Consider the following 16,698-nt stretch of genomic DNA (forward strand, 5'->3'; position numbering starts at 1 on the left):
ATACTGTCACTAATTTCTAAAGTCTTTCTTATTTCTCACAGATTACATATGTTTAAACTATAAGTCATTTAACCAATCCATATGTCTTTTTCAATTTCATAACAAAAGCATGAAATGATCTAAAGATGCTTTCATGTGAATCAACCATGTCTACTTAAAGTCCTAAAAGCTTTATGTTCTTTTTATTTTACTTCCTTCCTTGGCTACCAAGCTGATTTCAGTAATACACTGTGCAATTTTGATGGGCATTGATCTACTACTGCAGGGGAGAGAAAAGCCAATTTGTAATTCTTACAACGGCAAAGCATCACCCAGATGCTCCATAACTCATACCCTCTCTCAGGACTTTCCTACCACAACCCTCTGGCCATTGGTGTGTGCTAGGCATGCATAAGTAGGCTGGAACATATATAAAATATAAGGAGGCTGGCACATATATGAAGCATGGGCTTGTTCTATTTATTTATCCTAGGTCACAGGGAAAGCCCTCAAACAAAACATCCCGTATTTTGACTCATTAACCCTTTCACCATCTCTTTACTATTGAAAAATAAGAAGCAAAAATTAGATTATCTTTGGTGGATATTTTTTTATATTGAACCAATTACTACTTCATTAAACAAGCCTCGGGGTTCCAGCTTCTTGCTTCACATTTCCCTGGAAGAGTTTTTAAAAGGTAATCTTGAGATTTTTTTCACCCCTAAAACTGCTCTAGAAAAAAAACGCACTTTGTACATGGAGGCATTAAATTGATACAAGTATTTCTGTCAAAGACAGAAATCGTGTAACATTTATCTAGTGCGTTTAGTTTAAAAGTTAAAGCTTCTTATTGACAATGCATACTGCTTGTACAGTGGGACCACTGAATAGATAGCAAAAAGTTAGATTTTATGTCTTTTCCCTGTCTAGAAATTGACAAGAGCTCACCATATCACTCAGTTTTCATTATTAAAGAAAAAACACTACAAAGTTCTCCCCAACCACATACCATAAGGCATTCTGGAGAAAAAAAATCAAGTCAGGCTTTTAAATCTTCCTCGCTGTGGCTAACAAGCAACTGTCCCTTCAGATGCAGGCCACACAAATCTCAGGGGAGGATAGAAAGTCAGAAATGTTTGGGTAAAAAGGACACAGAGGATCCAAAATACACCTAGGTCCTTTCTCAAACACTATGAACAGACTATCGCACTTGGTTTACACACAAATGTGTGTGTGTGGGCACACACACTGTATAGATGTAGTTATTCATTCACTTCATGTGTACGAGTGTTTGCCTGCCTGTGTTGATAAGCATTGAGTATGTGCAGTGCCCACAGAAGCCAGAAGAGGGCTTTTGCAACCTCTGGATCAGGAGTTAAGGATGCTTGTGAGCCCCCGTGTGCAGTGTGGACCTCAAAGTCCTGTCCTCTTCAAGAACAGTAAGTGTTCTGAACTACTAGCTCTCTCTCTAATTTCTTTCTCCATCATACATGCAAAATCTTGCTGTGTATGTCTTTGTAAATTCTTTAATTGTTACTGTGTACTGCTTTTTATCCTACCATTGACGTATGCTTTTTCTAAACAAAAGGCTTTAGAAAGCAATCGTTTAGGTATCAGAAGATGGCCTAGTCGGCCATCATTGAAAAGAGAGGCCCATTGGTCTTACAAACTTTATATGCCTCAGTTCAGGAGAATGCCAGGGCCAAGAAGTGGGAGTGGGTGGGTAGGGGAGTGGGGGGCAGGGTATGGGGGACTTTTGGGATAGCATTGGAAATGTAAATGAAGAAAATACCTAATTAAAAAAATAAAGTTAAAAAAAAAGAAAAGGAAAGCAATCATTTAAAATTCAATATGGAAACTGTATGCACGTTGCTGAGGCTATGGATTTAAACATGGGTTTAAAAAAAAATTGGCAAAATAAAATCGCATTAGTCTCAGCACTGCTAGTGTTCTCTGCATTTCTGGTGCCCTTCACGGGTCCCGTGAGTTGGCTCTTCAAAAGGGATTCACTGCTAACTAGCTGTTTAGATTCTAGATGTCACACACACATGGTAGATGTCACACACATGTGTGGCAGCTTTCTCTCCACTTAAATGTTTTCCATTACAGTGCCAATTAAAAAAAGAAAGAAAAAGAAAAGAAAAAGAAGCTCAGCCTCTGAGTGGGGAAGATGTCCAATCTCCTTCAAGCTGTATGGAGTTTAGATGCATTTTTTCAGACACTTTAAAAGTAGACACAGTAACTGTGGTAGTTTAGGGCCCTTGTAAATCAGAAGCAGCTATGCAAGAAATCGATTTGGTTTGGTTAGCTCTGACATAGTTGAACTTGATAGTTTATTTTAGCTTCTAATCAAAATAGCATCAGCTAAATAGACAGGTTTACTTCCTTTCCTGTTTGTTTTGGTCTGTGCAACTTGCTGGCCAGTGTATCCTCAAACAGCATTGCTTTTCCCTTGTAAGAAATATTCCTCCATGTATTTATGTAAAATGTTTTTTGTGTTGAGATGGTTGTTCTTTCTTTCTCTGTCTCTCTCTGTGTCTCTGACTCTCTGTTTGTCTGTCTGTCTGTCTGTCTGTCTCTCTCTGTGTGTGTGTGTGTGTGTGTGTGTGTGTGTGTGTGTGTGCGTGTGTGTATGTGTGTGTGTAGGTGTGTATGTGTGTTGGTAATATGTTTTACTGAGGAGTTTCCATTCTATTTTCTGCATTTTATGAGCTTGGATATCATGACTGTCTCGATGAGGGACTGTGGGATAACACTTTCCTATGCAGACTTAGGTTTCCAAGGCAGCGAGTTCTGCTCACTCTCACATTACAACATGTGTGGCTGCAGCTTCTCATGTGAGCCTCAAAGCATTCTCAGAAGCAACACACAAAGCCATGAAGCAAGACGGAGCCTCAGGCTTGCAGGGCTTCTCCTTCTGAACCACACGCTCTCCGCTTTCCACCTCCTTTGCCTCCCCTTGTTGCTCGCACTGCAGGACAAGTATCCTCCCCTTTGGCTGTATTTAGCCTAATGAGATCGATGACAACAGTCATGTCTTCCTACTATTTTTCATAAATATTATGCACTCTGTATATTATAAATGTCATTATGAAAAAATTTCATGGCTTGTGCTGTAAGATCGAGAATTGACAAATGGGACCTAATGAAACTCCAAAGTTTCTGCAAGGCAAAAGACACTGTCTATAAGACAAAAAGACCACCAACAGACTGGGAAAGGATCTTTACCTATCCTAAATCAGATAGGGGACTAATATCCAACATATATAAAGAACTCAAGAAGGTGGACCTCAGAAAATCAAATAACCCCCTTAAAAAATGGGGCTCAGAACTGAACAAAGAATTCTCACCTGAGGAATACCGAATGGCAGAGAAGCACCTGAAAAAATGTTCAACATCCTTAATCATCAGGGAAATGCAAATCAAAACAACTCTGAGATTCCACCTCACACCAGTCAGAATGGCTAAGATCAAAAATTCAGGTGACAGCAGATGCTGGCGAGGATGTGGAGAAAGAGGAACACTCCTCCATTGTTGGTGGGATTGCAGGCTTGTACAACCACTCTGGAAATCAGTCTGGCGGTTCCTCAGAAAATTGGACATAGTACTACCGGAGGATCCAGCAATACCTCTCCTGGGCATATATCCAGAAGAAGCCCCAACTGGTAAGAAGGACACATGCTCCACTATGTTCATAGCAGCCTTATTTATAATAGCCAGAAACTGGAAAGAACCCAGATGCCCCTCAACAGAGGAATGGATACAGAAAATGTGGTACATCTACACAATGGAGTACTACTCAGCTATTAAAAAGAATGAATTTATGAAATTCCTAGCCAAATGGATGGACCTGGAGAGCATCATCCTGAGTGAGGTAACACAATCACAAAGGAACTCACACAATATGTACTCACTGATAAGTGGATACTAGCCCAAAACCTAGGATACCCACGATATAAGATACAATTTCCTAAACACATGAAACTCAAGAAAAATGAAGACTGAAGTGTGGACACTATGCCCCTCCTTAGAAGTGGGAACAAAACACCCATGGAAGGAGTTACAGAAACAAAGTATGGAGCTGAGATGAAAGGATGGACCATGTAGAGACTGCCATATCCAGGGATCCACCCCATAATCAGCTTCCAAATGCTGACACCATTGCATACACTAGCAAGATTTTACTGAAAGGACCCAGATGTAGCTGTCTCTTGTGAGACTATGCCGGGGCCTAGCAAACACAGAAGTGGATGCTCACAGTCAGCTAATGGATGGATCACAGGGCTCCCAATGGAGGAGCTAGAGAAAGTACCCAAGGAGCTAAAGGGATCTTCAACCCTATAGGTGGAACAACATTATGAACTAACCAGTACCCCTGAGCTCTTGACTCTAGCTGCATATGTATCAAAAGATGGCCTAGTCGGCCATCACTGGAAAGAGAGGCCCATTGGACACGCAGACTTTGTGTGCCCCGGTACAGGGGAACGCCAGGGCCAAAGGGGGGGAGTGGGTGGGTAGGGGAGTGGGGGTGGGTGGGTAAGGGGGTCTTTTGGTATAGCATTGGAAATGTAAATGAGCTAAATACCTAATAAAAAATGGAAAAAAAAAAAAAAAAAAAAAAAGAAAAAATTTCAGCCGGGCAGTGGTGGCACACACCTTTGATCCCAACACTTGGGAGGCAGAGGCAGGCGGATTTCTGAGTTCCAGGCCAGCCTGGTCTACAAAGTAAGTTCCAGGACAGCCAGGGCTACACAGAGAAACCCTGTCTAGAAAACCCAAAAAAAAAAAAAAAAAAAAAAAATCAGTGAATACTTTTAGTCATAAATTATTGACTTTAATTTTTGTTCAAACTAAACAAATGGTAACACAACTTACATGTGGCTTTATTTAAACATATCAGTGACCAATAAAAACTCTGGAACATGTGTTCCTAAAACAAGGGTCCCAAACACATGTCAACCTGGGCACAACAGAGGACCAGGGAAAGCATTACATTGGCATTAGGTAGCTGCTCCTTTCTGGTGTGTTTGTGAGTGTGGACATAGTATCTACATCACTTTAATATGTGAGCTCTGAGCTTCGCACTTTCCTTTTGACATTTAATTAGGTGAATTCAAAGACAGGTTGCTGGAAACATGTTCACATTGTCTCTACACATTCCCGGTCACTTTCTAGAATGTTAGAGCTGTCTCTGGTATGTTTTCAACTTTCAGAGGGAAACACTCATTTCTACTTATTTCCAGGGTCAACAGTGAGGTTATATTCTGACATGCTATCTGGAGTTCAGAGTAGGGAAGAACAAAGTAGTAGACACCTCATTTCACATCACCAGTTGTCCAAAACTCTGAACAGTTCTCATAATTAAGCCCATAGGCAGCGAGCTCTTCCACATGCTGGTCAAAAGTAGCTGTCGGCCAAAATAGCAAGAAAGGGCTGTGCTAAGATCATACTCCACAAAAGTTTATAGCTTTTCTAGTCTAGGTACTAGAAAAATGAGTGTAGACCCAGCAGGGAAAACTAAACCAGATGATCTCTAACCGGTGATGCACTCAGTTGCTAGGCTGCTGGACTTTTCATGGATCGTCATTGTCCTCCAATGGGAAATTGGATATTCCTCAGTTGGAACGGGGGCAATGTTATCTTTAAGGACAGGTCCCCGAGTTCATGATACAGTGAGAACAGAGGATCTTCGTTTCTGTTGCCCACCACAGAAACCCACAGACCCATCCAACTCAGCTCCATGATGTACCTCCAGCCCTTCACCTCACCTCTCTTACAGATTGTCTGTAGCTGGCCCATGTTCCTGTCCTCTCAGAGCTGCACCCACAGGCACTGACTCCAGGAAATCTGGGCTTTATTCGTCCCAGAGCTTCCGAGGCTCAAACAGTGATTGAAAGAGTGCACAGGACGTATTAATCCCTCTATTAGGGTTATTATTACTATCATTGATGTTATTATTCTTAAGTAAACACGTTAAATTCTTCATCTCTTAGCAGTTTTATTACTAACCATGATAAAAAGTAAGGCAAATTTTAAATGCAAGGTAAGTACAAGAGTTCAAGAGCCTTACGGAATTCTTAGTAGTTCTAAATGCCCTTTAGGCATTTATCAGGACGGATGATGCTACCCAAGTAACAGTCATTCTGATGGCTCTATAGGGTAATGGTGTCATCTGAGCGACCCACAGATGCCCTCTTGAACAAAGGAGAAACCCTTGTCTTTAAAGACTTCTAGGCTAGGTGGTTGTTTCCATTTCCATAGGGTTCTGTGTAGCTCACTACAAACATTCCTCATTTTCTTTTATCTTTACAATAGTCCTATGGGGCAATGGTTGCACCCTGTTTACATGAAGGGACATAACCCCAGAGATGATCTATGAAGTTGTTTCAGAGAGGTATCTTAGCCAAAGGCAGAAAGAGCATTCAAAGCCAGCTTCATTTGGTTCTAAGACCCCAAAGGCACCATACACAATGTATATTCCTTTGGTTTAGGACAAATCACTGTAAAACTAATATTACTAGTATATTTGGGCTAAAATGCATCAGTAAATTTTTTAAAAACCTATTAACACTTATTTATATATTTTAATCTGAAAAAGCCTGTAGTTTAAGTATGACATGTTCTCATTTTATAATTAAAAAATACAGTTGAAACATAGAAAATTGCATAAGTCATTTAAAGTCCCATGCCTGAGATATGAACCATGGTCCAAAGCCTGAAAGGCTACCTACTATACAGTACTGTTTGTTCTGCATCTTGTCCCTTCAGAAAAATCGTTCTCCTATCCCCATACCCTGGATTGCTGATCTTATACAGTGTAGACAGGACCCCTGAATTCTGCCTTCTAGTACAGGGCTTCAGCTGGCCTATCCCAGGCCTCTGTCTTCACTGAGTAATGTTATGAGCGCCTTCTTCCTCCTCTTCAGACTCAGGGAGGACATAGGTAGATGCTTCTTGCTACATCCGTCATCATTGCTCAATGACTGACCTTAGGCTTGCCCAAAGTGTTGTAAACTGACATTCATTCAACATCCTTTGGTCCCTTTGAGTAAGTCATGTGTCCTTTGCTGCAATAGTTACTGATGACCCTGTCAGTAAGAGATAACATCTGCAGGGCTACTAACACTTGTTAGAATGGGAGAAATCCACCAAGCTGAGATGTTCAGGAAGACATATTTAGTGTGGATATACAAGGATGCTAGAGGACATGACTGTGGGAAATATGGAATAAGGTTGGGAAGTCAAAGCAGGCCAATGATCTAATAACAATGCATACTTCTTTCTTGCTTCTCTGACACAGCATACAGCCTTAGACATTTTATTATATCAAAGCAAGCATTGATTAAACGGGCAGCCTCTCAGATTCCAAGTAAATGGAATAGCACAGTAAAATATGGCCCCTGTTCTGTCTTCAAAGGTGAGCAAAGATTTGTATCTTAACTTCTGTTTTCACGACACCAAAGCCACCACACGGTGATTTACAGATCACTGGTGTTCAGCCAAAGGATTCCACTTTGGATTTCCTTTTATGTTAAATGTAGATGAAAGATACCTAGTTCTTCCATATATCCCCATGAAAGAAAGGAAAATAAAAACCTTCCAGTTTACTGAAGCTGTACTCCCACCATGTTATAAAACTGGTTCACTGAGTGATGAAGGCAGATGCACAATAGTCTTAATTCTCCTTTAGAATGAGTACATGAAAAAAATTTCAGGAATAAAATGGAAGGTTTTAATGCCTGGGGTTTTGTGTTTATTAAATATGTACATAGTACGAAACCATCCATTTCTGTCAAAATTTATAGCATCTATGGAATAAAAGAATTTAGAACAATTGAAAAAGAAAAATTACTAGGTTACAATCTCAAATTTTTGCAAGTCCTATATGGCCAGTGCTACAATGCTTCCTATTAACAAATCTTCCATTCTGCTGCCTTTCTTTATGGTATATACTGATTTAGACAGTTTCAGGAAACCTTCACAATTTCTTTACTTATAAACAAGAAGAAATAAAACTGCCCAGCTCTTTTTGGATCCTCCCACTCAGGGTTATTTCCCCACCTGTCCTCCAGCATACACGGTGGCACAAAGCCCTCTGTGCAAAGGTAAAAAAGAAGTTTCCCAGGGTTAGAGTCCCTGTCTCAGTCCTATTGCCAAGACACTGCAACCACAGCAACTCTTATAAAAGAAAGAATTTAATTGCTTATAGTTTCAGAGATTTAGTCTATTATCATCATGATGGGAAGCATGGAGGTACACATAGTGCTAGAGCAATGGCTGAGAGCTTCCATTCTGATACACAGGCAGCAGGAAAGAACTGGACCTACCATGGGCTTTTGAAATCTCAAAGCCCACCCCCAGTGATATAATTCCATGACAACAAGTCCACACCTCCTAAACCTTCTCAAATAGTTCCACTCCTCAATGACATATATTTAAATATATGAGCCTATAGGATGGGGGTGGGGGGGCATCACAATACCGGTCTGTGTTATTCAGTTCATACTCTGTACAGTACCTTGTATAGAATATTTTCCCTGCATTATCCCACTTAAAGGCATAATGGCCTCCTGAAATAGAAATTCTATTATCTTCATTTTATAAACAAGGCCTGGTTAGACCTCACAGAGCTCATGTCACAAAGAACTGTAGAACTCGAGATTCCTTCATTTGGATGTAACTGACTACTCACTTGGTCTAAGGAAAGTAACATCTCTGCAACTGCAGACATTTAGCATTAAAAGATGTTAGAAGACTGAACAGGGAGACTGGGCTTTCTGAGCTGCTCAATAGCCTTCACAGCTGTTTTATTGTCAAACTCGTATCAAGCTGCCAGCCTCAGATCATATTTATGAGTATACAGGACAAGATCTAGGAGCAGAGAATTTCTCCAAGTTACCCCTACCCAAAATGTCTTTGAGTCTTACTGGTCCACAGTAAGAAAAGACATTCTATCTTTTCCTAAATTAATCAGCCAAGGGATTGGAGATGCACTGACTGACAGAAGCCAAGACTCATCCCTGCCATTATCGAACTCTATTTTATAATAAAGAAAGTACATTACATTTAAAGGGGCAATCTTAACTTTAAAAAAAAAATTCTGGTCCTACCATAACACAATTTAAAGATCCAAATAGCAATTAATGTTCTGGGAAACAAAATTAATAAACCAGTGAGATGACTTTTTGCCCTCTGTGTTCTGGGACTCAGCTGTTGAAAATCCCATGGCTCTTCTCGTTTTCCCAGTCCCTACATCGTGTCTGACTGCTTACCAACAGGACAGAGATCCTGTCCTTCCCAGAGTCCTAAGTGCTCATGCTAAGTTTTCTGATGTCTTTTCTTCCCCAGTACCTTTAGCTATGACCCACCATGATCACTGGGCAATGGATCTGCTGCTGTCTCCTTCTGTCTGCATAAGGCATCATCATCATCAGGGCTGGCTCACAGTCTTAGCAAGTCTGCAGCTATAGTCTCCTCATCCCATACAAGAGAGAACAATGTAACTCAGCTACACCCCTTGCAGGAGATCCTGAATGTGTGCCAAGGCAACCTGCAAGCTGTTCATCTCTTTCAGGCCTTTCTCATCCTGCTAAAGTGTTGGGAGAGACAAGAAGCCCAGATCCTGAGAGCCTGGCGCTCTTTTCTAAGTTTCTCCTCAGGCTTCCACCTTCTGCTTGAAACACATTTTTCCCCAAATTAATTGTTAGGGATCACCTCGCAGTTGCTAGGCATTGTTCAGGCATGTATGAATCTCTAAAGGGGACATAGCATGGGCTCAAGTCATTATTGCCCTCTCAACAGATATTTCTTCGAAGAAAAGTTTTAGATTAAAGTAAGCATCCAGGTTTATCATGTAAGTAGTTGATAAAGGTATTTTTACAAAATCGTTTCTTCTGGAAAGTTATAATTTTCTATTCATTCCACTGTGATATAGTGTTTCAATTATAGGAGAACTATTGATTATTTTGTTCAAGACACAGAGAAATCTGTCACAAAGTCAGTAGATCTGTATAGGCCTAAAGACTAAATAAATTAAATGTGAATAATACTTTCTTCACACTTTATCATTGTTCCGGTAAGTTTTTAAACTAAATAATTTAATTAACTAATAGGTAACTAAAATGCTATTACCACAAGTGTAGCCAATGCAAAATAATAGTTGGAAAGAAAGAGAAATCATAAGGATAAGACCAATTTCAAACAATATATTTTTCTTACTATGAATTATAGATTTTGTTTTCAACCATTTTCCTAATTATACAGTTATGGGTCATAGATTTTAGCTCTTAACATTGGATGGGAAATCTGACTGGAATCGTGTTTGTTAATTCATTTTCTCACATTCAACTTCAATAATAGATCAAGCTTCATTTGACCTGTTACCTGAAATTTACTCACTAGATACACACATTGAATATTCACATTGAATTAAACATTTAATACAAAACGATTTTATTAAACTAAGTGAAGTTTTCACCTCTGTGCTCACATGACTTGTTGCTATAACATTATTCAATCTGAAAATTAATACCAAATGAATTCGTTTCTTCACATTGCTGCTGTAACCGACCCTTGCGAAGCTTAAGGATAAAATCTGCAGGTTATAACTCTTTTGGACACCAGAGTTATCACAGTTAGAGTGGCCTAGCTGACTTTTACAAAGTAACAAAAACAACTAGATCAACTTTACCAAACTGACCTCATTCACTTGCTTTTTGTCCAGATGGAACACTTGACCAGAACTTGTAGAGGCAATTTCTTCATAGACTTTATATCCAATATGATTCCTGTCATCACAGTCTCCAGTGAGCACAAATACCACCTGAGATTTGTAAAACAGAAGAGAGGTTGAAGGATGTCCAGAAGACAAATACATTTATTAGCATTTATTATTTGCTAGCACATTACTAAGCAAGTCGAATGTTAGCATACAGTTTAGTTATTAGGCCTATACGCTGGGCCTGCACAGGAACATAGTTGCTTATATTTCAGGACAAGTTTGGCTATGGAAAGAAGAACACAACTATGCTACTTTTAAACAGTGGCCTCAATTCCTCATCTTGTCATGCATCTATGCACTTGCAAAGAATTTTGAAGATCTTCTTATTAAAAATGTATTGTTTATAATGTGTCTCTGGATCTGAGTTTGGCCATATGGCATGAGGCACAAGAGTCATTCTACAAGTTATGTGCTTCAACTCACAAGACCTTTGCATTTCCGCTCAGTCTCCAGTGTTTGTGCCATGGCCGGGAAAAGGGCCTGCCTAAATTGACCTCCTTAATCTCAAAAGAAACCAGTAGGGGAAGAAAAGTCAATATACTCAAAGCCCACTACCTCAATATTCCTAGATGCATAAGAACCATCACTAGCCTAGGTAAACCAGAGTGTGCTAACCTGGGAAAGGTGAAATGCTATGCTATAAATCATTGAGTTTTGTTACATGGCAAAAACTATCTGATACTACTGGATGACTAACTCAGAGAAGACTCCCCATAGATAGTAGCATTTAAAGTACAGACATAACAAGTATGATAAGATGCTAATAAGTACTTTAATTAATCTGCAATCATTTCTTCATTGTATTCAAAGCCAAAGTATCAATATGCTGTTGATAAGTATGAATTTTACTACATTCAAATAAGATGGTATGTACATTTTACACATACACGGTCAGATGGTTATGACTCTTGCTATAGATCACACACAGAATAATCGAAAGAGATAAGCAACCTCCCATGCTTATTCAGACAAGCATGTCTGGGGATGCTGTCTACTTACCTGAGATTGTTTCTGTTGGATAAGCTGCAGCACCTCATGGGTGAGCCGATAATCCTTGGATCGTGCATCAGTGAAAACATAGATGAAGGACCCAGGAAGAGAGATTTCCAAGGCAATCTTTATAGCCCCGATGCTCATTTCTGGACAGTCACCACCTCCCTGTTGAACAGAAAGCAAGATGAAATCATTTGTGGAAGAAATGGGTTTCTTTGTCCATTTAGGTTGGTCCACTTACTTTAGGATTTTAAAAAAACAGACAATCATTCTTTACTTTTATTTTCTGTTGGTTTGCTTCTAGATTAATCACCTTGGTGAGGAGAGGATGAAAGAACTATAAATTGATATGGTATCCAAAATTTATATTTATGTGGATGAATGTTGTTCTCCCCAAGGCTGAGATAACATGCCCTCTCCTCTTTCAAAGTTGTTCTTTTTCTGTGGTCCGATCATTCTTTAAATACACTCTAAAGGCTTTGTCCTAATGGCACTTGATATGTTTTCCTTTATATAACAGTATCTGTGTGGTTCTTAGTGACATAAATGACCTTGAATGAGTGTACGGTTGAGAAGTGAGAAATTCTCACTACTTGTGTCATTACCTGATATCTGAGACAAGAATTATTTTATGAGCAGTCAGTTTTCTTTTATAATGGGTATTCTGGGGTCTCAAAATTTTTAGATTCCTACTGTATATTTAAAATCTTAAACGAAACACACTCTCCACATATGTCTTACGTTGTATACTTGATGGTAGCCCACAATATAACGCACCAGTTACACAGTGTTTGTTGAATAATTTCATACACAATACAGAGCCACAGAAATATAATTTAGTGGAGATATTAACTATCATCTGTTACTTCCGAGCAGAAAGAGAGCTCTGTTTGTAGGTAGGCCAAACATCAGATCCCCAGGGATACACACATAGGAAGACTTAATAACCTAGATCAGTAGCAGATACACCTTTTGACTTAAGCATTCCTCAATGTTACCAGGAGCAGCCTTTAAACTATTCCAGGTGGATTCAAAACAGGAAGATCCTCCTAGAGCTCAAAGCCATCTTAAAACAGAAAATGTAGTACATTTACACAATGGAGTACTACTCAGCTATTAAAAAGAATGAATTTATGAAATTCCTAGGCAAATGGATGGACCTGGAGGGCATCATCCTGATGAGGTAACCCAATCACAAAGAAACTCATACAATATGTACTCACTGATAAGTGGATATTAGCCCAGAAACTTAGGATAGTCAAGATATAAGATACAATTTGCTAAACGCATGAAACTCAAGAAGAACGAAGACCAAAGTGTGGACACTTTGCCCCTTCTTAGAATTGGGAACAAAACACACATGGAAGGAGTTACAGAGACAAAGTTTGGACCTGTGACGAAAGGATGGACCATCTAGAGACTGGCATATCCGGGTATCCATCCCATAATCAGTTTCCAAACGCTGACACCATTGCATACACTAGCAAGATTTTGCTGAAAGGACCCAGATAGAGCTGTCTCTTGTGAGACTATGCCGGGGCCTAGCAAACACAGTAGTGGATGCTCACAGTCAGCTATTGGATGGATCACAGGGCCCCCAATGGAGGAGCTAGAGAAAGTACCCAAGGAGCTAAAGGGATCTGCAACCCTATAGGTGGAACAACATTATGAACTAACCAGTACCTCCCCGGAGCTTGTGTCTCTAGCTGCATATGAATCAGAAAATGGCCTAGTCGGCCATCAGTGGTAAGAGAGGCCCATTAGTCGTGCAAACTTTATATGCCTCAGTACAGGGGAATGCCAGGGCCAAGAAGTGGGAGTGGGTGGGTAGGGGAGTGGGTGGGGGTGTAGGGGGGACTTTTGGGATAGCATTGGAAATGTAAATGAAATAAATACCCAATTAAAAAACAACAACAACAACAACAAAAACCTGAATGTGTCTCTAAAGCACAACCTGTACTCAAAAGGAACCCCTACCTTTCCGACCTCTAAATTTGAATGGAGAAGCCATATTAATAAAACTTTATAAAGTAAACAATGCTTTTCTAGGTACTGGAAACACCTGCTTGTTGTGTAGAAAACTCCTTTGTGAAACACTGAACTTCACCTATATGAGGCTTAATATCAGCTAATAAACAATACTGCAGAGAGATGATGAATTCACACAGCTCCAGTTGCCCAGCCACAATTACAAAGAAAAGCTGTTCCCTGTATAAAGCTTCAACTTTCCTCATGTCATACTCTTCAAAATAACTGTTTTGGCTTTTCTGTAAGAACTAATGGAAAAATCTCAGGGCAGTCAGAAAAGTTAGGAATATCTACTAAAGGAAATATTTTGAGTCACATGCATCAGAATATACTTATAGTTTAATTTTTCTGCTCTGGATATAAGGACATTTTTATAATAAAATAAAAATTTCTCTGACTTTCACATTTCCATACACCAATTATATTGGAATAACATACATTAATTATAAATTGTTTTAAGTAACAAAGCCACTATATCACCAAGGGGTATAGTATCTTTAATATCTTCCTGCTTTTATCTAACTGAAAATTAAAAGTAAATACTAAGTAGTAATTCATAAAATTATGAAAATTTTTTCATTGTTTTCTTTTTTCATTCAGTAGCCAACTCTATTCAGAGCATCAGACAATTTATATTCATCATACATGGCAAAAACATGGTGTTTTTCATAGAGGAGTATAAACACATAACAATAGCCTGTTGTAATGAATACTCTGAAATAAACTCATTCCTAGCCGCTACTCCCGGGAGGAGCACAAAAATACATGCTGAGAGTCATTTCATGTTTGGAAGAAACTGGGATCACAAGACTCTTGTTTTCCTGGTGTTTTCTCACAAGCACTCAGACTTCTCCTAGTCGACTCCAGTGTTAGACTGTGTTCAGACAGCCCTCCCTCAACTCACAGTTTTCCCTCCTATTCGGTTACTTGTATTTTATTCAATCAGCATGTGTTTCTCTATGCAGTAGAAAGCAATCCTCTCTCCATGGCACGTGCTGGAAGTGACATAGTTCCCAGAAGCCCCTTGCTGGTTTCACTTGATGAAGTGGAGCTAATGTGCTAACATCGTTTCTTACACACTTGTTTTTGTGGATACACAGATGAACTGCAACGTAATAACAGGTTAATTTATAGGTTTGCTGTCTTGCAGTGGGGTGGAAGCATTACACATTCAGTAGAAACCATGCTTTGATTTTTAAGCTAGCTCTTTCCTTGCCCTGTGGCATCAAGCACAGCTCTCTGTCACCCAAGAGAAGAGAGAACAAGAAGTGGGTACGCTATAATGGGCTGCGGCTGGGGCACTAATTTAAGCTGTGTGGATGTAATTTATTTTTTGTATTAGATATTGTAAACATTTTATTAAAAGACTTAATATCAGAAAAAGTTTGATAAGTACCATGAGAGATAAAGAGGAAACATGCAGACCATAGTTTTTCCACATTCCTTTTCCCCCTGTTTATTTTAATGAAAATAGATTATTTTCTCAAACAATATCCTTCCCAGTTCTTCTCCACTTCCTCTCTCTGCCAGATCACTCCCTCTCTGTCTCTCTAAGCTATAGCAACCAAACATGACAAAATAAAATATAGTAAGATGAAGTAAGAAACATTGCATCAAGGCTGGACCGGGCAACCCAGTGCAAGGAAAAGAGCCACAAGAGCCGACACAAGAATCAGAGACCCACCCATTCTCACTCGGGAATCCCACACAAATATTAAGCTGAAAGCCCCAAAGAACTGGTGCAGACCAGCATAGGCCCTGCAGTTTGCTGCTCTGGTCTCTCCGTCTTTTTAAGTTCGTGTGAGCCCTGCTCAGGGAAATTATTTCATTGTACATACGGTTTTCTTAAAGGAAAAAAAATGAGTTTTTCCTTTTTCCAAAATAAATTGATGTAAAATCCATACTAAACCTCTCTCTGGCACCTTAATTTGGTGTCCTAACAATTTTAAATAACAAATGACCAGCAAGACACCTATAAAAGAATTGCTTTATTTCACCTCTAAGTTAGTAGCTGTGACAGCCTGATGTGGCTACTGAGCAACCACAGTATGGTTAATAAAACTGAGCAACTGAATTTTTTGAGTGGACTTAATTTTATCAATATATATTTAAATTTTAAAATTAAAGGGGTGCTTTTAAAATTAATTACATAACTGAATGGTACTATTCTACATATTTTGAGCTACATAGCTACATTATTTAAAAACTGTCTATGAGTTTAACACTGTGTTTTATTGGCACCACTTTGGAATGGCCTGCTGGATTTTATTAGGAATGCTTCATTCTAGGCTAGTATTTAAAAGGTCAGTGCATTGACCTTAAAGTCTTTGGTAAAACCTCTTAATTGAAGTTATCAGAGACAAATTCAAATTGCTTTACTTTATTAAGTAAATTAATTTATTTGATCATAGTTTATAGGGGTAATAAACTTATAAACAAAGTTTGATAGGTGTGTATACACACACACACACACACACACACACACATAGTCTATAGCTGTACACATAGGTAAAATTTAATCACTTGGCTAATTTACAGGTTTTTTATGATGTTTCAATACATAAATTTAGTTTTAGTACTTAAGTTTAGACAGATAAGAAAAATGTTACTAGAAGTGTACATTTTTATCAATGAATCTCAAAATGTAGAGTTTATGGTGGTTTGTCTCAGTACAAATTTAAAAGTTGAAGATCATAGAAATGTGAATAAAACTATAAAAACAAACAGATTTAAGTTTCCTCTCTAAGCCTGAGAAAAATATATTTAAAGGCCATTTAACAGCTTCTATTTTACACTGAATAACAAAAATGAAAATGTAAAATAATAACTTGTAAAAGAAGTGCCAAAGCAAGAAAAGCAATTACCTTACTAGTTAAAATTCTGTCGTGGATTTCTCACTTTTGGTGATGAATAAGTTC

The 16,698-nt window shown here is 38.9% G+C and overlaps 1 protein-coding gene across 4 annotated transcripts in view; it reads right to left on the reverse strand.

Moving 5' to 3' along the window:
• The window catches only part of Hmcn1 (hemicentin 1), a 431,153-nt gene that overhangs the window by 285,961 nt on the left and 128,494 nt on the right, over positions 1-16,698 (reverse strand). For all 4 annotated transcript variants that reach the window (XR_387184.4, XM_006529757.4, XM_006529758.4 and 1 more), the window contains exons 3-4: positions 11,759-11,917; positions 10,679-10,801 (exon numbers count right to left, since the gene is read on the reverse strand). Coding sequence is in view for 3 of the 4 variants with exons in the window: in XM_006529757.4 (XP_006529820.1) it covers positions 10,679-10,801; positions 11,759-11,917 (282 nt within the window). In the remaining variant the exon portion in view is untranslated. The remainder of the gene's footprint in view (positions 1-10,678; positions 10,802-11,758; positions 11,918-16,698) is intronic.

The sequence above is a fragment of the Mus musculus genome, chromosome 1 (assembly GCF_000001635.26).
Source record: "Mus musculus strain C57BL/6J chromosome 1, GRCm38.p6 C57BL/6J".
NCBI lineage: Eukaryota > Metazoa > Chordata > Mammalia > Rodentia > Muridae > Mus > Mus musculus.